Source organism: Giraffa tippelskirchi, chromosome 4 (assembly GCF_054371585.1).
Source record: "Giraffa tippelskirchi isolate mGirTip1 chromosome 4, T2T-mGirTip1v1.2.pri, whole genome shotgun sequence".
In the NCBI taxonomy this organism is placed as follows: Eukaryota; Metazoa; Chordata; class Mammalia; order Artiodactyla; family Giraffidae; genus Giraffa; species Giraffa tippelskirchi.
In genome coordinates this window covers 27,012,902-27,035,810 of record NC_137278.1, presented here as the reverse complement: position 1 = coordinate 27,035,810, position 22,909 = coordinate 27,012,902, and the positions used below count along the sequence as shown (strand labels likewise).

At 35.0% G+C, this 22,909-nt stretch overlaps 1 protein-coding gene across 32 annotated transcripts in view; it reads left to right on the top strand.

The window, feature by feature from the left end:
• PUM2 (pumilio RNA binding family member 2) overlaps positions 1-22,909 on the top strand; it is a 99,632-nt gene that overhangs the window by 39,872 nt on the left and 36,851 nt on the right. For 21 of the 32 annotated variants that reach the window (XM_081593630.1, XM_081593621.1, XM_081593625.1 and 18 more), the window contains 7 exons: positions 543-730; positions 1,296-1,465; positions 4,429-4,699; positions 4,937-5,030; positions 10,206-10,331; positions 13,271-13,413; positions 14,882-15,011. In XM_081593630.1, the coding sequence (XP_081449756.1) occupies positions 543-730; positions 1,296-1,465; positions 4,429-4,699; positions 4,937-5,030; positions 10,206-10,331; positions 13,271-13,413; positions 14,882-15,011 (1,122 nt within the window). Of the gene's footprint in view, positions 1-542; positions 731-1,295; positions 1,466-2,785; positions 3,169-4,428; positions 4,700-4,936; positions 5,031-10,205; positions 10,332-13,270; positions 13,414-14,881; positions 15,012-22,909 lie in introns of those variants that run through there. The other 11 variants (XM_081593641.1, XM_081593642.1, XM_081593646.1 and 8 more) reach the window with 4 other exon arrangements.

Sequence of the window (22,909 nt, the reverse complement as noted above, 5' to 3'; positions counted from 1 at the left end):
AGAATAGAAAATTCTGTGATACTACTGGCTTTTTTGAATGAACTTAGTCATGTATGTTTATAGCAGTACAGCCATATATTCTGAATCTGTCCAATACATGACTGTGAGCCTGAGAAATGCCTCCGTCAATTTAAGAGGAGTTATTTTTATTTCAGGTTTTATCACTAAAGTTTTTTGTTTTGAGTTCTGAATTGACAATAGAACTTTTTAATAAGAGGCTTAAAGGCAGTGGAGACTTCAGATTGTTTCTATTGCCAATGACTTTTGAATTTGATTATTGTTCAGATAGCCTTTTACCTGCTTTTTAACAATTACTTTCTTAATCTGTATTCTCAAGAAATGTCCAAAGGGCAGTGAGTCTAAACAGATTGAAGATGTTTTTTATAAAGATTACAGTAATATTCAAAGTAAAACAATATGCTGATTTTACTTTAGTATATTAATTCAATATGCTGATTTTTCTTTTGTATATTAATTGATGTGAATAGATTTTGGTTACCTTAAAAGTACAAATTTGTAATTGTTTTCTTTTTTCCAAACAGACCATTCAATGTCCCAGCCTATTATGGTACAAAGAAGATCTGGACAGGGTTTTCATGGAAACAGTGAAGTAAATGCAATATTGTCTCCGCGATCAGAAAGTGGAGGCCTTGGTGTGAGCATGGTAGAATATGTATTAAGTTCTTCTCCTGCTGATAAATTGGATTCTCGATTTAGGAAGGGAACTTTTGTAAGTATTTTGAACGCAGAAATGTTTTTAAGTTGCTGGATGGTTATTCAATTGTCTTTAAGTCAGTTTCTTATTCTGGCCCTTTCTAGAATTAAAGGTAATTTTATAGTTATTGGTGCTCTTGTTTTCTTCTCCTGGCCACTTCTTGAAATACACGAAATGGTAGAACCACTGGTAATATTTATAATCTTAATCATGTTACCAAAAAAATCATATTAATTAAAAAACAAAGTTTGTAAGATTAAAATTGCTTATTCATGGTAGTACTTGATATGAAAGTTAAAAAAACAAAATCATCTTTCATTAAGTAGAATTTTAATTTCACTTGTGGTGTTACTGCTTTTCTAGCACCGCTATAGTTAAGGTTGCCTTAGCCCTTCTGTTATAAATCACTGGTTTGTACTCAATTTTTTTGGCCTTTGATAAATTCATTGACTACAAAATTAAAATAAGATTCAATGTTTTTATTGTTTACATGCACTATAGTGTAGTTTTAGGTCACCTTGTGGTGCCTTTTTTTGTGTTCTATTAAATATTCAGAATCAAACAGATTCTTTTTCCTCAGGGCACTAGAGATGCTGAAACAGATGGACCTGAGAAAGGAGATCAAAAAGGCAAGGCTTCTCCATTTGAGGAGGACCAAAACAGAGATCTTAAGCAAGGAGATGATGATGATTCTAAAATAAATGGCAGAGGTTTGCCAAATGGAATGGATGCCGATTGCAAAGATTTTAAGTAAGATTTTCACTTTCTCAAGAAGAAAATCATATCTCTTTAGGGATTATTGCTACTAGCTGATATGACTGATTTAGGTATTTTTCCAACTTTGGCTTTTTTTATTTCCCTTTGTACCTTGTATTAATCTGGAGGAAGATTTACAATTTTTTTATAAGGAGTATTAGTTAATGATTATGTGCCATTTTTTAAAAAGATAAGTCTTCAAAATTCTCTAAAACAATGCATTCCATTAAGTAATGTTAGAAGTTGCTATTACCTTTCTACTAATATGGTAGTCTAAATTTTAACTGTTTTCTCCCTGCTAAAGTTTAGTGAATTTAAGGTTTAATCTGTGATATTTCTTGGCAAACTCTTCTTGAGTTTGCTCTTTAGCACCTTTCTGTAGAGTTACCTCTTCCTTCTTTCTCTGTATTGTATCCTATCCCCCCTTTTCTGAGTTTGTGGTGATACTTAATCATATTCCTGAAATTAGGACAGGAGGAACATATCAGACTTCTAAAAATTAGTGTTAAGTTCAGAATTTAAGTTCAGTTGTAGATTTTTTTGTTGTCTCTTTATGGCAAGTATTTCTTTGGTTCTAGCCTTTGGAATTAGATTAGGTAGTGCACATTTTATCTAAATATTAGGGAGTTGTTTCTTCATATCCTGAACTTTATACTTCAGTAATCAGATGCTTTGAGGCCTATACCTGGAAATAGTTGTTTCTTTGCGATCTTATGAACCATGAAATATCAGTTAGTTGTTAGGTACATGTTTATGTTTATTACCTTTAATTATCAAAAAACAGAGTAACAATACTTCTTAAAAACAGTGCCATTTACATCTGTTCTAAATGCAAAAAAGCATCCAAAACCAGTAAACCTCTTTTGACAAGAAATAAATTTAATGCTACTCAGTTTGTTTTAGAACCTTATTCTGATTTTGCTCTTCTGCTATTACCTAATCTGTGTTTCAAGGGCATGCATTTAAGACTGAGTTGATTATAAACCCTGCAGAGCATACATTTATAATTGAAGTGTTAATACACCATTAACTATAGCAAGAAAATAGCACCACTGATAGCATAATGACTTTTTCTTTTGAATCCTCTTTTTCTTTTTTTTTCTTTTGCTGTATTAGAGTTGTTTTGTATGAAAGACTATATTTCTCCATATTAATATGAACTTTACATTCAATAGCATTCTAATTCCGTTAAGTTTGTAGTATGTTTTTTAAATTGCTTATAAAGTATTTCTGATGCAGTATTGTCTTCAACAGTATAAAAACATTTCAAAGTAATAACTGGTCATATGGTCACTATGGTAGCACATCATTATTACATACATTAACTGATACATCATCTGTTGGAATAGAACTGAAAGGAATGAAAGAACTATAGCAGGCTTGCTTTCTTTTTTTTTTTATTTGGAGTATAACTGCTTTACAGTGTTGTGTTGGTTTATGCTATACAATGAAGTGGATCAGCTATATATATACACACACCACACGTACCCTCTCTCTTGGACCTTCCTCCCACCTCTTTCTTTTTTTCAATGGACTGATTTTAAAGAAGATCCTTTCAGTTTTATTTTTTCTTCCCATATATTCTGAATGAAAAGCCTTGGATTATTCACATGAAAATTTTAATTGTGGATAAAGGGGAAAGGAGTTTGAAATTTCTTCTGATGTTGCAAGGACAGTGGTTAATTTTGAAATAAAATGTAAGTCCACAAACCTAAAGTATCTAGAAAACAATTCTTGTAATTAATCAATTGCTCTGTGAAATGTTCTGTATGTGTTGGCAGATTTATTCCATTGTAAGGTACCTAAAGGTGGGGGGCAGTTACATGTGGATAACCGTTGACATTGAAAGACAGGTTACAATAGTTACTACCATTTATTTAACATACTTACATTTGACTATACTATGAAATGATAGATCCTCAGAATGAATTTACTTCTTGTGAAGGAAAAGATCTTATATAAATTATCTCCACAGAAGGAAGGAGACTGTTAGTAAGGATCAATTATGTCCAGAAATAAAGTGAAAATAGTTTACACTGTAAAGGATGTTGATAAAAAGAGAAGAGTCAGTGCTTAAAATTTAGTGTTATTAAATTTCTTCAGAAAATTAAGACTAATCGGTAGAGAAACTTGCTCTTTTGTATATAGAATTATACTCTTCACTGATGTGCATGCCTAACTTTTGATAAATATTCATTTTTATTTATTTCTGATGATTTAAACTGAAACAGTGTGGTATGATAAAGATTGTTTTTGGAGAGCTCATAGAGGGTTTCTACAAATAGTCTTTTTGTTTTTGTTATTATAGAACTACAGTGTCACCTCCTCTGTCTCAAGGAAACTGAGACCCGGGTGTTGAAATGATTTACTCAGAATAATGTTTTAGAGTCAGGAGTCAGCTGTCTGTCTTGGTTCACTGCCCTTTTCTTTTGTATTCTGTATTATACAGCCTTCAGTTGTGAAGGCCATATGATTCTTTCTGGCTAGTTTTTTTTTTTCCCCCGAAGTATTAGGCAAGATGTTAGGACAGCTATGCTGGTAGACAGGATGGGAGTATGGTGGGTAGGTTTTGGTTTCGAGTGTTCTCATATTTGTTGCATGGTAGTCTGCTGTTCATACCTACTGCTCATTTTGTCTGTAATTTGCGACAAGTTTCGAGCCTAAATCGTGATATTGGACAATTTCCTTATCTGTAAAATTGAATTATATCTTTATGCTATTAAAATTGGGGACAGTTGTCACTAATAATATTTAAAAAATGAAACCATGTCAGCTTTTAAGTGTAAGCTGGATTAAACAGGGGAAAAAAAAGTGATAAAAAGGAATGCTTAGTGACCTAGGGTCCCTAATTTGCCTTTTGTGTTTTACCACCATTTGTTTTCCATGATTTTCCTACTTTCTGATTTCACCTTTTGACATAGTTGTTACTTTTACTCATTTCTGTTTTCTTTACATAGTCGTACTCCTGGAAGTCGTCAAGCCTCTCCAACTGAAGTAGTTGAGCGCCTGGGCCCCAGTACTAATCCCCCAGAAGGATTGGGGCCTCTTCCTAATCCTACAACTAATAAACCACTTGTTGAAGAATTTTCAAATCCTGAAACTCAGAATCTGGATGCCATGGAACAAGTTGGTCTGGATTCCTTACAGTTTGACTATCCTGGTAATCAGGTACCAATGGACTCTTCAGGAGCTACTGTAGGCCTTTTTGACTACAATTCCCAGCAGCAGGTAAAGAATACTCCTCCTTCAGTGATGTTCCTCTTAGCTAGTAGTAGTATAGCCTGAAGTGCTGTGAGATGTTGACATAAATAATAGGGTTATTTTTAAACACTTTAATGTTTTATTGAATAAAATGTCCTTATAGTTGAGAAAGTGATATGTATTTATAATATTCCATTCTTAGCTTTCTAAACAAAAATGAAATGCTATGAGACTAATCGCTGTATTCAATATTTTTCTTAATAGCTCTTTCAGAGGACTAATGCACTAACAGTTCAGCAGTTGACTGCAGCTCAGCAGCAGCAGTATGCATTAGCCACAGCTCAGCAGCCACATATAGGTGAGTCTATAAGTTACCATTTTAATTACAGTGTTAGAAAATTTTGTGTTAAAGTGTTTAGATCTTATTTAATGGTGTTATTTCATTACTTTCTGAAACATCTCATTGAGATAAAACAATAGTAGGTTACATGGCAAGAGTAAAGATTAGGAAAGAACATTTTGGCTTTTACTTGTATTTTTGGTGAAATAAAAATCTGTAACTTGATGAAAGCTGTCAGCACATAAGTTTTTTTCTTAGTGTGAAATGGAGAACATTAAACACTTGGAAATTCAAGCATCGTTTTGGGTGTTCATATCAAGTCAGAGTGTTTGTTTTTAAAATGGGTTGGAAGTAAGAATCCCAAGAAAATTTCTTTAAACTTTTTCTTTCTTACATCATTAAGCTATTTAGTCTTTAAGCTTTATAGTAAAGACTATAATATGAAGTACTATGATTACATATGTCTTACTGGTGGAGTTCAGGCATTAGTACCTGTTTTTCTGTTGAGGTTGTTTTTTTTTTTTTTTTTTTTTTTTAACTTATTTTGAAATAATTACTGATTCACATGAGATTGCAAGGAGAGTACACAGATTCCCCACCCAGTTTTCCCTAAATGACTATATGTTAACATAATTATAGTATAGTACCACAGCCGTTGGTAAATGAGTGTGTATAGATGTGTGTCATTTTATCGTGTGTATAGATTCATGGAACCATTCTTACACCTGATTTTGGCTGACCTTGATTTATTTCCACTCTCAACATCAGGATGTTTGGGGACCAGGGATGAGATATACTAAGTTAGTTCTGTTCCCTTAACTTTGTATTGTTTTGGGTCAATCCAAGAAGTCTTTCCAGGTCCAAAATTTTATTTTCGGTTTTAATCAAAGGTGACCACATATTTCTAGATGACTTATAATAGCAGCATGCACTCTGGATCTATTTTTTTACACTTTTCCCCAGCCTTCTTTATCCCTGTATATAGTGCTTCCTCACTCATTGTTAGAAACATTGATTCCTGTGTACTCATGGGCCATTACAACACTTCTTTATTTCTTGACACTTTATTGTATGATTTATATGTGGTAGGCTGGGATACCCATTATTGCTCTTCCTTTTGGTAGTTTTAAATTTTCAGCTCTTGCCTTTTCTTTCATATGAGCTTTAACATCCTCTTATTTACTACCATATGCATGTGTGCTCAGTGTCCAACTCTTTGCGATCCCATTGACTGTAGCCCACCAGGCTCCTCTGTCCATGGAATTCTTCAGGCAAGAATACTGGAGTGGGTTGCCATTTCCTCCTCCAGGGTATCATCCCAACCCAGGGATCAAATCCATGTCTCCTACATTGGCAGGTGTGTTTTTTACCACCGAGTCATCTGGGAAGCCCCTGTTTACTTTCAGATCAGGTTAAAATCTTAAATTAACTTAGGAAAATTAACATCTTTATGACATTATTCTTTCAAAACCTAGTGTGTCTTTAATTTTGTTGAAGTTTGCTTTTGTGATGTTTATGAGTGCTTTAAAGTTTTTCTCATATAAGTTTGCATATTTTTCAGTAGGTTTGTTCTTTGGTATTTTATCTTTTGCTATCATTGTAAATGACTTCCTGTCTTTCATTATATCTTTAAACTGGTATCTGAAAGCTCATGATTAGTATTTATTAAATTTTACTAATGCTGTTTTCTAATAATTGAATCATTCCTGTGCTCTTAGAATTTAAAAGAATTGTATATAATATTGAGCTCTTTTATTCGCTAATGTTTTATTTAGGATTTTTATCAACATATAAATGAATTTGGAGAAGGCAATGGTACCCCACTCTGGTACTCTTGCCTGGTAAATCCCATGGACAGAGGAGCCTGGTAGGCTGCAATCCATGTGGTCGCTAAGAGTCGGACACGACTGAGCGACTTCACTTTCACTTTTCCCTTTCATGCACTGGAGAAGGAAATGGCAACCCACTCCAGTGTTCTTGCCTGGAGAATCCCAGGGACGGGGGAGCCTGGTGGGCTGCCGTCTGTGGGGTCACACAGAATCGGACACGACTGAAGTAACTTAGCATAAATGAATTTAGCCTGTGTGTATATGCATTTTTTTGTTAGATTTTGATTTCAGTATACTTGCTTCCTAAAAATAGTTTAAAAGTGTTTCTTTTTTTAATGCCTTGGAGTATTTTCAATTACATTTGACCTTATAAAAGATTTGGCGTAAGTTAGAACTTCTTTGTGAAACCAGCGAAACTATGCGGATAAATCTGAAAACTTGAATAGAATGGAAATTTCTAAGAAAGCATAACTTATCAAAATGGATCCCACCTTTGTTCCATTGTTAAGTAGAGAAGAGTTGATCATTAGTCCTTTTATCCAGGTTTGCTGAGTCATCTCTTAGCTGCCTGATAGTCCATTTAGATTCAGTTCAGTTCAGTTGCTCAGTCGTGTCCGACTCTTTGTGACCCCCTGGACTGCAGCACGCCAGGCCTCCCTGTCCATCACCAACTCCCAGAGTTTACTCAGACTCATGTCCATTGAGTCAGTGATGCCATCCAACCGTCTCATCCTCTGTCGTCCCCTTCTCTTCCTGCCTTCAATCTTTCCCAACATCAGGGTCTTTTCCAATGAGTCAGTTCTTCGCATCAGGTGGCCAAAGTATTGGAGCTTCAGCTTCAGCATCAGTCCTTCCAGTGAGTATTCAGGACTGATTTCCTTTAGGATTGACTGGTTTGATCTCCTTGCAGTCCAAGGGACTCTCAAGAATCTTCTCCAACACCACAGTTCAAAAGCATCAATTATTCTGCACTAAGCTTTCTTTATAGTCCATTCTGTCGTTTTTGAGATTGCATCCAAGTACTGCATGTTTCCAAAAATAAAAGGTCCTGTTGGGATTCCAATCAATATATTAAATTCACAATTTAAGGAGAATTGGCATCTTTAAGGTATTGAGTTGCCCCCATAGGACATGTGTCCCCATTTATTCAAGCCTTCAGAAAAAGCCTTGCACTAATTTATTTAGTTACTCCTCACTCCATCCCATGTCCTGATTACTATGTGTTTCTTTTCAGTGTTCTGAGAGATTTCCTAAGTTTTATCTTCTGGTCTATTTCCTCCTAGGTGATAGCTAGTTAATTATGCAGCCCACCCCATGTGTTTTTATTTACAAGATTCTGAAATGGTTTGTTTTCACATCATTTTGATGTTTTAAGACCTCTGATCTTTGATGACCTATGCCCTTTATCTCTTATATTCTAAATAAACATTTAAAAATTCTTTTCAGAACTTTGAAGTTCTCCTATTTCTACATCATGGGTATAACCTCTACTATGTGACTACTCTTTTTTGTTTGCCTTGTAATTTCTGTTTTAGATACTATCTTATATGAGAGATTCTCTTACATTTATTCATCCCAATTGACAAATATACACTGTAGGGTGAAGTCTCCAAGTCTTTATTAGTGGTTTGGGGGTCTAACCCCCTCAACCCCAGTCCTGGGATGAGCAGGCCGTTTTATTTATCCCTCTTGCAGCCCTCTGCAGGCCTCATAGTTTATTTCCAGTTTACTCCTGTGGATCGCATATCAATTTCCTACCCTACAGAAACTCCACAGCCATCAAAACAACTCCATCTTTTTTTCTCTTTCTCCCCCTCTATTGAGTGTGGATGTACATTTTAAAACATAAAATATACTGTATCTATCACCTCTTTCTGGTCCAGTCCATGGGCCAAGTTTTAGCCTACTACCTGTTTTTGGCTATCAAAGAGACAAGCTATATCAAATCTTTTATACCTTTATTTTTTCATTAAAATTCGTATCCATCGGAATATGACCCAATTATCTCCAAGTCATTCTCCAAAGATACTCTTTTATAATCAATTTGCAATGTTAAGGTTAAAAATCACACTACCACCACACCCCAAACACACACACACACACACACACACACACACACCCTCACTTCATAGTATTCTTGTTTACTGATCTAGTTATATGTTTCTAAGCCAGTGCCACAATGTTTTAACCACTGAAGATAATAATTACTTTTGAAATTTTTTTGAATTACTTTTGAAATTACTTTTGAAATAATTACTTTTGAAATATGGTTAAGTCCATTTCTCACTTTAGTGTTCTATTAACTTTCTGGTTTCACTTTTCTGAGATAAACATCAAAAGCAAATGGCCATGTGTTGCCTGGGCATGAAATCAGTATTGTAGGTTGTAACCATTATTTCTTAAAATTAGCAATTTAGTTTAGAGTGCATTGAAATTTCATAAGGGTAAACATTTTTTTGAGATTTTTGTGTTTGGATGCTAGGTCCATGTGAAATAATATTTTACATTGTGCATCACAGTCCAAAAACGTGAAAACCACTATAATATAGTAAGCATAAAAGTTATTTTATGTCCACGTGGCATTTTATGCCTATATCCATCCCCCACCATCTTTCCAACTTGAACCTTTTTGAGCTCCTTTAACTTTAAACATGTCCTCTTTAGCTATTTCCTACTTTGTACTTTTCACATTTACTTTCTAGAAGAGGAAATTCTAGCATAAATCTTCCTTAGCCTCCTTTACCAAATCTATATTGGCATATATTAGACTCAGAAGTGGGTTTATTCTCCTGCTTAAAACTTGTTGTTTTCCTTTTACTTTCAGAGTAAAGTCCTAACTGCTTAACATGACCCAGGAAACTCTTCATGAGCCTTCATTCTGATTATAGTTCCAGTTTTATCTTACTACAACTCCATATCATCCTGCCAAAAGCTCCTTTGATATCCTGTCTCTCTGTGCTCATAGCACTTACACTGTATTCTGCTTGTTTTTCTGACTAGATTGTGATTTGTGAGGGCAGATCATGTCTGTCCTCCTCAGTGTTTAATCCCTAGCTCATAGTTGACTTAATCAAGATTGAATGAAAAACCACTATTGAACAATAGTAGTTCTAGCTCTAAACATTTATTATGTGCTAGTACTATACAGTCATTTACATTTAATTTGAACAGAAATTACTGGTAATATACCTGTTTCATACATGAAGAACCCCAGAAACAGGTTACATGCTCAAGGTCACTTAGGTGATAAGGGTTAGAATCATATACTCTCTCCTCCCCAACCCTAATTTCAGAATAGAATTTTTTTTTCTAATGAAGAAAATCATGCATATGTTTTTATTATTTCTCTCTCTTTCAAATACAGCTGGTGTATTTTCAGCAGGCCTTGCTCCAGCTGCATTTGTGCCAAATCCATATATTATTAGTGCTGCTCCTCCAGGGACTGATCCATATACTGCAGCAGGACTGGCTGCAGCAGCTACGTTAGCAGGTAACTTACTACTCATACTTGTTGCTTGTTCCGGATTTAGTTTTAATTTGGGGGTAAGCTTTACTTTTGTCTATTTGGGCAATTTGGAGTTCCTAGGGAAAACTGAAACATATATCCAGAGTGAAATGAAGTTTCCAGAGTTAGTTTATTTTTCAACTGTAATGCTACAGGAGAAAACCTAAGTCTGATAACTTTTCCTCCTGGCATAGTTGGTTTACATTTTAGTTTTATAGTTTGAAAAGTCTTACGTTAGCAAATCTTTATTCTTGTAACTGATCACATTTACCCACAGAGACAATACAAATAAAGTTACTTCTCAGAAAATAAGCTGGACGCTCACAGGAGTCTCTTTTGCAGCTACCCCCAGGTCAGGAATAGGACAAGGTAAAAGAGGTTCAGTCTTGAGTGAATGAGTATCTAAAAAGTAAAGTTTAATTAGCAGTGTTAGCATAAACAGGCAAGCTGAGGGATGAAAAGGTGGAATTGAGTTGGAAAGAATATATTAGTAAATGTCAAATCCTGATAACTACCACTCAAAATCTAGACTAAAAAGCAAAAGTACACAGTGTCACGTGTCAGTTGTATTGCACTAAAACGTAAAAAAAAAATTGTATTTCTTATTTAAGGAAGACTTGTGTACTGATTTGGCACAATATTGTTGAGCAAAGTGATTTGTTGTCTAGGGTTTAGAGGGAGAAGTTGTTTTACATTGAATCAGTTATAGAGACAGGAATGAATTAGTCTTAAGCATGGTTTATGTTGGTTACCAAGACAGGAACAGGGAGATATCAACCATGAAAGTATGTTTCCTTGGTTGAGGCTGCTGATTGACTAACTTTTCATAACTTAAAGCTGTCAGTGATAAATTCACTGAATTACCACTGATCTATTAATGTTAAATCTGCTTCTGGTAGTTATTATCATGCCTGCAGAACAGGTATTCTTTTCTTAGGCATTTGTAGGTTCCTTAGGTATCTGTGGACTTTTTTTTTTTTTAATACACAAGAATTTTAAGATGTGGGAAAAAATGTTAATGTCAAATTCCTGCTGGATCCCTTAGTTAGCCAACTGAAACTAACGTGTCACAATGAGTACTTTCGGTGTAGATCTGCCTGTGGTTCCATAAGGATGTGAGCTTTCTTGGTACCATTTAACTGGATGTTAATATGTAAAGTGCTGGTATATCTTAAATACAGAGAATCATTAATCTGTGAATCTGTGGAACCTGAAAGAAGCAACTTTAAGTGATCATTAATTTCGAGATAAGGATTCTTGACATTCTGGACTGACTTAGACTTTCTGAGATCAGCACTGTCCAGTAGAAATAGAACGTGAGCCAGATAATGTAACTTAGATTTTTTTTTTTCCTAGTAACCATATTATAAAAGTAAAAAACATGAACTTAATTTCAGTAATCTTTTTGGTTTAGTCTAGTATATCATATAATCAATAGTTTTTATTCATAGGTACTTTTTTTTTTAATGCCAAGTCTTCAAAATTCCCATAGTAAGTAATGTATTACATACTTAGAACACATCTCAGTTCAGGCTATTCAACTTTCAACTGTTTAGCCACAGGTGACTTCTGGCTACTTTTGGACAGAGAAGTTCTAGCTGGATGTCTGATTCTTTTGTTTTGTTGTGACAGTGTATCCTTTCTTCATAAATCCTTTTCTTAAGTTTTAAGAGTCTTGATTGTTGATTTTGCTTAAACTGTCTTTAGAATTTTTTTTTTGAAGCTTTTCGTGTTAGTGGTTCAGTAACACTGGGCTTTATTTTCTTCTAAAACAAAATGAAACCAAGAGTTTGACTTTCTAAATTACACATATTAGATACACTAATATGTAATGCTTCCCTCATAGCTCAGTTGGTAAAGAATCTGCCTGCAATGCAGGAGACCCAGATTCAATTCCTGGGTTGGGAAGATCCCCTGGAGAAGGAAATGGTAATCCACTCCAGTATTCTTGCCTGGAGAATCCCATGGACAGAGAAGCCTGGCAGGCTACAGTCCATGGGGTCGCAAATTGGACACGACTTAGTGACTAAACCACCACCACCACCAGATAAAATAAAATCATCAGTGGAATTTAGGACATGTTTGTTTTATCAGCCAGGAAACATGACATGTTAATTATTAATTTAATGGGAGGTCTTATTTTGTGTGATACTACATACTGTCCAGAAATTAAGTTTTATCTTTAATAAAGTAGATAGAGCAAAAATTTACTCTGTTTTTCCTGGGTTGCTTTCTTATGTCTATGTCCCTTTATGATTATATAATATAGTTCTTTCTTGTCTTAACTCAGTGGTTCCATTTTCCTAATCACATAAGCACTGATGTTTCATTTGTTTTTATATGATTTTCAATTGTTTTGTGAGAATTGTAACTAATTTTGTCTCAGATATGAAGAATATTTTAAAATTCTGTTTACAAATAAAATATACTTTTAGCAAGCTTAGTACCAAATGTTCCCTAGTTTTATGTTATAGTTTACAATTAAAAGCCAAAAATGTTTTCAATTAAATTCCTTTGTAAAAAGAGTGATGAATTGAATATAGGAAATCTTTATGTTGTCTAATGTTCCTATTTGCCAGTGTTAAGTGCATAAACTAGCATTCAACAGCTGTTGAGTAGGTGATTAAGTGTCCTGTCAGTTCATTTGTCCCTCTTGAGGTTAGTTTCATATCTTTTCATTAATACCGCTGCTGTCACCTCTGAATACTTCCTTTTTTTAATAATCCATGCCTCAGTAGACTTTGTCTCTAGTAGAATTGGGAAAGGGGAAAGTAGTTCCATGTGGATATAGGATTGTAAGGACATCTACTCTAAGTCTTATGCACTGTTCCTTTTTTATGATCTAATGGTAACTGACCAACCTTATTCTATAAAATATAGTGACTTTTTAAAATTTTTTTGGGGGGGTGGGATGTGGGGTTTAGGTCCTGCAGTGGTTCCACCTCAGTATTATGGTGTTCCGTGGGGGGTGTATCCAGCCAATTTATTTCAGCAGCAAGCTGCAGCTGCGGCAAACAACACAGCAAATCAACAAGCAGCATCACAAGCTCAGCCTGGACAGCAACAGGTATAGGCTTGCCTTCATTAAATAATACCTAAAGAGTCTTTGAAGTTGTATGAGCCCCTTGCATTCAAGATCTGTGTTTTTTCTGTTTATTTTTCCCAGTGTGTTTAGCACAGTACCTATCGTATAGTTGATAGATAAGTATTTTGGGTTTTTTTTCCCCTCTAGTTGTAATTATACGAACTTGAATATTATGTTGTATTCCACTTCTACATTTCCATTTTTGAAACTGTCTTGAAATCTCTTAACAGTTTTTAATTTTTTCTTCACTTCTTTAAGTGTACTCACAGTGTTTCTATTAAAGTGATTGTCAGTTCATTTTCTTCTGGATATTTAAATTACTATTTTAAATATTAACTTAATATATTTCTGACCAGAAAAAGGAGGTTACTGGGTGCTTTGTTTTTAAGCAAGGAAAGATGAAATATTTTCAGTAAAGGTTAGATTTAATTTCTTAAAACAGAAAATGTCTATCTTGAAGATTTTTTTCCCAGTTTCCGCTTTCCTGAAGCTACTTTTGTAAATAAATGTCAAAGAAAAATTCTGATAAAAATGCCAGAATTCTGGTTGTCAAATTTATCATACTTATACCAAAGAAGCAACTTAATGACAAGTATAGTGTTTGTTACTTGGCAGTTGAATTTTCTTTTTAAACTATGTTAATGTTCTGTTAAAGCTGTCCTTTGACTCAGTCCTTATAGATTATACCATAGCACCATTTAATACTCTTAAAATCTGTCTTCTTTGGCTAAATGAAAAAATCACATTGCCTAAACATTACCCATACTTGTGGCATGATGCTTGCTTACATGGTTGGACTGGAGAGGAATCCCCCTTGTCCTGAACTGTTGAAGTATTTACCTTTGTGAAATTAATGTGTATCATGGTTGTGTATTATCATTCCAAGAAGGGCTGTGTATTATGAAGTAGTAAAGTTTGACCATTCTTAAGAATTTTCACATTTTGATGAAATCTTTCTTCCTTTTTTCACTCTTAAGATTTTACAGTAAAAAGCAGCTTATTGCTCACTTTATTAAAGCTTCTAAATCCTGAAAACCTGGTTAAATTTGAAGTTTTCACTCTGCATCACAGTCTTGTAAGAGACAAATTGAATCGTCATATTTAATTTATAGTTTTCAGTCTTAGAAAATTACAGAATTTAAACTTTTTTCATCTAAAATTTTGCCCTTCCCCCCAAATCTCTCTCTCATTTTAATACTACTTTGGTAAGTTAAAGAGCACAAATACTAGAAATAATTTTTTGTGAAGACCTTCTAAAATCTCCATGTTGCTTAATAGATTATGTTCTTGAATTACTTAATTTGTACTTTTTAGTGGTAAACTGACATTTCTTTGAATGTAAATATGTTCAAAGAATACCCAAAGACTATCTGCAATATAAAGTTGTCCAAGATAAATTAATTTGTTATTTTCTAATATCGTTTCTAAGGAAATCATTTGTCCTTTGTAGGTTCTCCGTGCTGGGGCAGGTCAGCGCCCTCTTACTCCCAATCAGGGCCAGCAAGGGCAGCAAGCTGAATCACTTGCAGCAGCAAATCCAACTTTGGCTTTTGGTCAGGGTCTTGCTACCGGCATGCCAGGTATATAGTTGGTTATTGTGGAAATTTGGATAGATTTAAAAGGTTAAATGTAGACTGTCACACTGAGGAGTGAGAAAAATCAACATGTCTTAAAATCCTACCCTGCAATAAATTATTTAGAGCTCAGGTGCCAATAGGTGAAATCAGTATCTTTTGTGAGACTTGACAGGGATGACAAATGTGCATTAGAATTCTCAAAAACATTTTTTATTAGTCTGTTTATAGAGTGAATCATAGCATCTAGTGGAGTGAAGCCCAGAATTCTTAATGCAGTGCTTTAAGAAATAAAAGCCATTTATTAGCATGTAAGGCAAAACCTATTTGCCATTCCTGCCTTACAAGGTTAGTATTTAATTAATGTTGAGAAGTGTACAGCTAACATTTTCCACTTAGGACTTAGTTCAGTCTTACTTAGTACATTTATAGTATTTTAATCTATTGGTATTTAAAACCTAATGGCATCAGTATTTAGTAAATTTTCTTCCTGTTGCTGCAGTACAACTTTTAGAAAAGACCAGCAAAATACATTTTTTGTGAAGTTAATTTGTGTGAAAATTACTACTTTAATAGTAGTGAAAGATGGAAGGTATTTTTCTTAAGCTAATAAAGTGGCACTTGTTACGTTTTTAAAGTGAAGTTTAAAGGCTACATTTGAATGTTTGTAGATAATGCATCACCTGCTGTTCTATTCCTTCATATCTCCACATTCCTAAAGACCCACTTTTAAGCATGCTGTTTTTTACTTTTAGTATAAGAGTACTCCTTTAACTATGTAGAGTGCAGCTGACCCTTGAACAGCCACCGGTTTGAACTGTGTGTTTCCACTTATACTTGAATCTTTTTCAATAAAGATGTACTATAGCACTACATAGTCTGTGGTTGATTCAGTCCTGCAGGTGCAGAATAGTGGGTGTGGAGGGTTGACTGTAAAGTTACATGCAGATTTTTAGTTGCACAGAGGGTCACTGCCCCTAATACCTGTGCTGTTCAAGAGTCAACTGTACTTATTAATGAAATACATATTCCAGTTTCATTTAATTGTGCTGTAGATAAATTTTCTCTTCAGATCATGTAGGAGATGTGTTTAATGCATTGGAGAAGGTCCTTACTTACATGATTGAGGGTTTTTTTTTAACATACTATTAAGTATTTCTTTATATTGTTTTGAGGAATTCTGTATCAATTACATTCATTCTATTCTCTCTGAAATTCTAAGGTCAGAATTTATCGTCTTGTTAAGCCTACTGAATGAAAAAGGATGTTAATACTGTCTCTGAAGTACAAATGATAGTAGAACAGGGCTGTTCTCATTATTTTCCTTTTTTACCTCAGCTATATCCTTGCTTCATGGAAGCTACTGTCCCAGAGCTACTGTAGATTAGATACCTGGCAAAAGCAGCCCTTTGTGAAATGGACTGTGAAGCTGAAATTATAGGCACGTGGAGGGATGGAACAAAGCTAAGAAGAACTGAACTGGGAGTTTCTGAAAGCCCCTGCTAAGACTGTTGTGGGTCCCGCTTGTTTCTTAGCTGCAAATAGGAAAGGGAGAAGAGTCACAGAGTACCATGGTCCTGTCTTACTAGATTCTAAGTAGGACTGTGATTTAAGAGAATGCTTCTGGCCTGTGTATATTTGCTACTCCCTTTTACTGTTGCTTATTTTTTTTAGACTTTTGATGCTGGTCCTATTTACTTCCTATAAATGCCTTTGCTCCTGTTCCTCATGTTCAGCTAATGTTCTTGTTGACTTAAAAAATCAAGGTATTTTGCTATTTTATCAACTTTGATCTTCTCAAAATTTATTTTTATGTTCACTTCCATTCTATAAGAAAGTGCTTTTTTGTTTTGTTTTGTTCACCAGTGAACTCTATGTTGGTAATCCTAACAGAAAACCACATTTTACAGTATATTTGTCTATAAAGAATTGACTGTATCTTTGGAGTGATGAGAAATTTAAAAGCAGATAAAACTTTTAGGAAGAAATCAGGTTATTTTACCTAATCTTCGGAGCCACAACATTTAGTTCCTTTATGACTATAAATGTAAAAATCACTCTCATGAATAGGGCTTTACTAGAATTAGTATTGGTGTTCCCAAGTGATGTGTTGATTGTTTATATCATTCTTTCACTATGAAATTTTTCTCTGTCTCCTGTACTTCATTCTGCCCAGGACTATGATGAAATAATTCTCCTTTATTCAAATAGTTACATAGTTATAAAATTTTATGTGCCAATAGAGGAGCTTGCTTAAGAAAATTAATGTTTGTTTCTTCAAATCTCATAGGGTTCTTAGCTTTTCCATATTCTGTGTTTCACTTCTCATTCATTAAATCCCTATTCCTTGTGCTATGTTGATGATAGACTTTCAGTCCTTCTGCATGACTATATATGCCATCCATTGTTTCTTAGTCTTATATTTTCAGTCTTTATCCATCTGCCACCTCCTTTTCTATAATCACTATGATACTAGTCTGCCTCTTCATCCTAAAAAATTTTCTCTCTTGTGCTCCCCTCTTACTCTATTGATCCCTTTCAGAATTTATATTCTACCTCACACTGCTTTTTTAAGCCCCACCTCCATGATTCTTTTTCAGTAGTTCTAATGTAACTCAGAGTGAAAAAGTTGGCTTAAAGCTCAACATTCAGAAAACTAAGATCATGGCATCTGGTCCCATCACTTCATGGGAAATGGATGGGGAAACAGTGGAAACAGTGTCAGATTTATTTTTTTGAGCTCCAAAATCACTGCAGATGGTGACTGCAGCCATGAAATTAAAAGACGCTTACTCCTTGGAAGGAAAGTTATGACCAACCTAGATAGCATATTAAAAAGCAGAAACATTACTTTGCCAACAAAGGTCCATCTAGTCAAGGCTATGGTTTTTCCAGTGGTCATGTATGGGTGTGAGAGTTGGACTGTGAAGAAAGCTGAACGTTGAAGAATTGATGCTTTTGAACTGTGGTGTTGGAGAAGACTCTTGAGAGTCCCTTGGACTGCAAGGAGATCCAACCAGTCCATCCTAAAGGAGATCAGTCCTGGGTGTTCATTGGAAGGTCTGATGTTGAAGCTGAAACTCCAATACTTTGGCCACCTTATGTGAAGAGTTGACTCATTGGAAAAGACCCCGATGCTGGGAAGGACTGGGGGCAGGAGGAGAAGGGGACAACAGAGGATGAGATGGCTGGATGGCATCACCAACTTGATGGACATGAGTTTGGGTAAACTCCGGGAGTTGGTGATGGACAGAGAGGCCTGGCGTGCTGCGGTTCATGGGATCGCAAAGAGTCGGGCACGACTGAGTGACTGAACTGAACTGATCTGAATGTAACTCAGTGCCAGAGTATGACTTCCTCTCCTCCATCCTTATTTTTCTTCATTCTTCAATTCTTTGTTGTATGTCTAACTTTCGGAAACTCCTCTCCCCTACATTTGTGTGATATTTTACTCTCCTGGCTTTCCCATCTTTCTCATTGCTTTTTGTCAGTCTCCCTTTCCTCTGTATATCAGTTAAACGTACATGACAGTCTAGCTTAATGACTAGATGCTTTTGGAGTCAGATCTGCCATATTACTCTGCCACTTGATTGTGTGACCTTGACCAATTTGCCTCTTTGAACCTCAGTTTCTGTATTGGAAAAATAGAGATGCTTTATATAAAGCATTTCTTTCTTTCTTTGGGAGAATCTTAACTGGTTTCACTTTTCACCTATCATTCCTGTGCCAGTATACCAAGTGAGTTTACATCTGCATCTTGGATTCTTTTCTGAATATGTAACACATTACTACCTTTGTACAAAATATTACCATGTGTATGTTCCTGCTATTCCTTAAACTGAAAATGTCCCAAAATGAGCTCACTTCTCCCAAATTTGCTTATCTTACTATTTACCCTATTTCACTATTAACTTCCTTCTCTACTTGAGCTAGAAATTTTTTACTTCATCCTCAGAGTCATCTTGAAGTCTTGATTTCTTCTGTGCCCACATTCAATGACTTGCCAATTCTTGGTTATTCTATCTCATGTTCACTTCTTTTCAACTCTGCTGTTCTTGTTCACCCTCTCCTATGTCCTCCCACTAACTCTGTAAGCCTCTAGTCTCTTCAGTTTATTTCATCTTTTTATTCTTTTGGTTACCTTTCAAAATTCCAGGTTAGTGTATACCATTCTGGTTGCTAACATTTCCGTTAATCTAGCTCCAAACTACTTTTTAAACTTATCAACAGTGTCCTGGTTCTATACTTTAACATACTAGACCACAGACTGTTCCACAAACATCCTTTTATGCTTTTAGCCCTAGCCAACATTTTTCCTTTAGAATACCTTTTTATAAATTTTAAGCAAAATTTGGATATATAGTTTTACATTTTCCTTTTTAAAGCCTTGCTTTATACTTGTGATTAACTTTCCTTTTCGTCTTTTAATATGATCCTTTTCATGAAGCCTTTCTGAATCTTTCCCAGTGCTTGTTCATGAATAATTATTCCTCCTGAGTCTTCCCTAGTGGTCCAGTGATTTAAGACTCAGTGTTTCCAATGCAGGGGGCATGGGTTCAACCCCTGGTTGGGGAACTAAAATCCTGGCTGCCATGCGGCATGGCCAAAAAAAGGAACAAAATAAATTTAATAATCATTTCTGCTCTTCTCATTCTTGTGGCACATAACTTGCTCCTTTAGTACTTCTGTCTGCCTTGTGTTTCATTTAGCTATTTGTGACTTGTTAATTAATTTAGCATGTTTGGAGGTGGAAAGTGTCTTAAAATTAAAGTGAAAGAGTTATGTATTTCTTCCTAAGGGAAGTTATTTGATCAATGTCAGGTCTGCAAATAAGTGGCATTTTAGGATTAAGAATATAGTATGCTACCTTCTCTATGAATTGTGTAATTCTTGAGTGTGGGGAGTGTGTCTTTTTTAATCTCTTGTGTTTTATCAAGCTCTTTAAGTAACAAAGATAATATAATAGAAATTAGAAACTTTTGAAGTGATTGATTATGAAAATGGTGCATATTTAAACTTATTTACTACACCTAAAAGCAAAACATAGAAAAGGAAGGAGTATATTGGCCTTTTCTTTTTAATTGAAGTATAGTTGATTTACAATGTTGTTAGTTTCAGATGTACAGCAGAGTGATTCAGTTATATGTGTATATTCCTTTTCAGATTCTTAAAGGCTATTACAAAATACTGAGTATAGTTTTCTGTGCAACACAGTCGGTCCTTGTTAGTTATCTTTTTTTGTATGTGGTGTATATGTTAATCTGAAACTCCTCTATTCCTTCCTTTCCCTTTTGTAATTGTTAAGTTTGTTCTCTATGTCTGTGGATCTGTTTCTGTTTTGTACATAAATTCACTTTTATCTTTTTTTTTTTTTTTTTTTTAAGATTCCTTGTCTTTCTCTATCTGGGTTACTTCACTTAGTATGATAATCTCTAGGTCTATTCATGTTTCTGCAAATGACTGGAGTATATAGGCTTGACTGTATACATTAGAAAATAAGTTTCTATCTGGGAACCATAAAATGAAGAGAATAAATTCTGAGAATTATAGAAGGAAATGAAATAGTAAAAATCGAAACTGGTGTAGATGAAATAGATGACAAACATACAATTAAAAAGGTCAAGTTATCCCCAAAGTTGCTTCTTTTAAAAGACTAATTAAATTGATAAACCTCATAGAGGTTCATCAAAAAAGAAAAGATAAAGAGAGAAGACATAAATAACCAATATCAGAAAAATTGAATAATCATAACAGGATATTAGGATCCATCTCATGTTAGGAAATTGGAAATTGTAGACAAATAATGAGAAAAATATTATCAAACAGATTCAATGATACATAGAAAGTCTAAAGTTCATTACCATTACGTCAATTGAGTAATCAAGAAGTCTTACAAGAAAATTCCAGGCTAACACAACTTTTTTGGTGAATGATAACTAGGCATTCAAGGAAGAAGTAGTTTTTAAATTTTTAAAACTGTAGAGAATAGAAAAAGACTGATCTCCCAATGCCATTTTATGGTGCTAGCTTAATCTTGATATTAAAAAAAAACCTATCAAACATGCAGTAAAGGAAAATTGTAGGCTAATCAGACTTATAAACATGGATTTGAAATCCTGAAGTACTAGCAAACCAGATCTAGCAATATAAAGCAGGGTGATACATCGTGAACAAGCTGGTTTTTATCCCAAGAATGCAAGATGAGCATTAGTAACTCACACAGTATAATTTTCTACATTAAAAGATTAAAATAAGAGATACCAATCATAAGAATTTTTCAGAAGATGCAGGAACATCATAATAAATTTATATATTGACTTACAGTTAAGAATCAGAAGATTTAATATGCTGGGAAGTCAAAGAGAATTAAACAACCCACCCCACCTCCAAAGGATGACAGACTTCCTATTTATACTCAGTATATGAAAGTTTTCCATCAAGGATTGGGAAAAAGACAAGGAGTTCTGCTAATGATACTGCTGTTAAATGTTGTATTAATTAAAGATTAATGTTGTATTAAATGTTGTATTATATAGCCAGTGCTATATAACATGAGAGAAATTTGAATAAAATGAAAAAGCTCTAAAAAAAAAAATGAAAAAGCTCTGTTAAGAGAGAAATAATTGTCATTTGCAGAAAATATGATTATAGTAACTGAATCTGCAGATAAAATATTAGGATTAATGTGTTTTTGCTAAGGTTTTCAGATGTAAAAATAAAATCAAAATAAAAGCATAAAATCTTTATTGTCAGCCAACAGCATTTTTTTTTTTTTTTTTGGTCAGGTTAGTTACACACCAGGGATTGAACCAGGCCCACAGCAATGAAAACACAAGTCCTAAACAGTGGACAGCCAGGGAACTCCCAACACTACAGTGTTTTGAAATGTAGAATTTGAAGATTATTATTTACAGTAGTACGTACCTAGGAATAAGTCTTTAAAAGTGTGCAGTTTCTTTGGGAAAACAGCTTTGTTTAGACATTAAGTTCAGTTGAGTTCAGTCGCCCAGTCGTGTCTGACTCTTTGCGACCCCATGGACTGTAGCACGCTGGGCTTCCCTGTCCATCACCAACTCCTGGAGCTTCCATTGAGTTGGTGATGCCATCCAGCTGTCTATCTCATCCTCTGTCGTCATTTCTTTGCATCAGGTAGCCAAAGTATTGGAGTTTCAGCTTCAGCATCAGTCCTTCCAACGAATATTCAGTACTGATTTCCTTTAGGATGGACTAGTTGGATCTCCTTGCTGTCCAAGGGACTCTCCAGAATCTTCTCCAACACCACAGTTCAAAAGCATCAATTCTTTGGCACTTTGCTTTCTTTATAGTCCAACTCTCATATCTATACATGACTACTGGAAAAACTATAGCTTTGACTAGACGGACCTTTGTTGGCAAAGTAATGTCTCTGCCTTTTAATATGCTGTCTAGGTTGGTCATAACTTTCCTTCCAAGGGGTAAGTGTCTTTTAATTTCATGGCTGCAATCACCATCTGCAGTGATTTTGGAGTCCAAAAAAAATAAAGTCTGTTACTGTTTCCATTGTTTCCCCATCTATTTGCCGTGAAGTAATCGTAGAGGGCAATGGCAACCCATTCCAGTACTCTTGCCTAGGGGGTCCCATGGATGGGGGAGCCTGGTGGGCTGCAGTCCGTGGGGTCTCTGAGTCAGACTGAGTGACTTCACTTTCACTTTTCACTTTCATGGGTTGGAGAAGGAAATGCCAACCCACTCCAGTATTCTTGCCTGGAGAATCCCAGGGATGGGGGAGCCTGTCGGGCAGCCGACTATGGGGTCACACAGAGTCAGACACGACTGAAGCGACTTAGCAGCAGCAGCAGCAGCAATGGGACTGGATGCCATGATCTTAGTTTTCTGAATGTTGAGTTTTAAGCCAACTTTTTCAT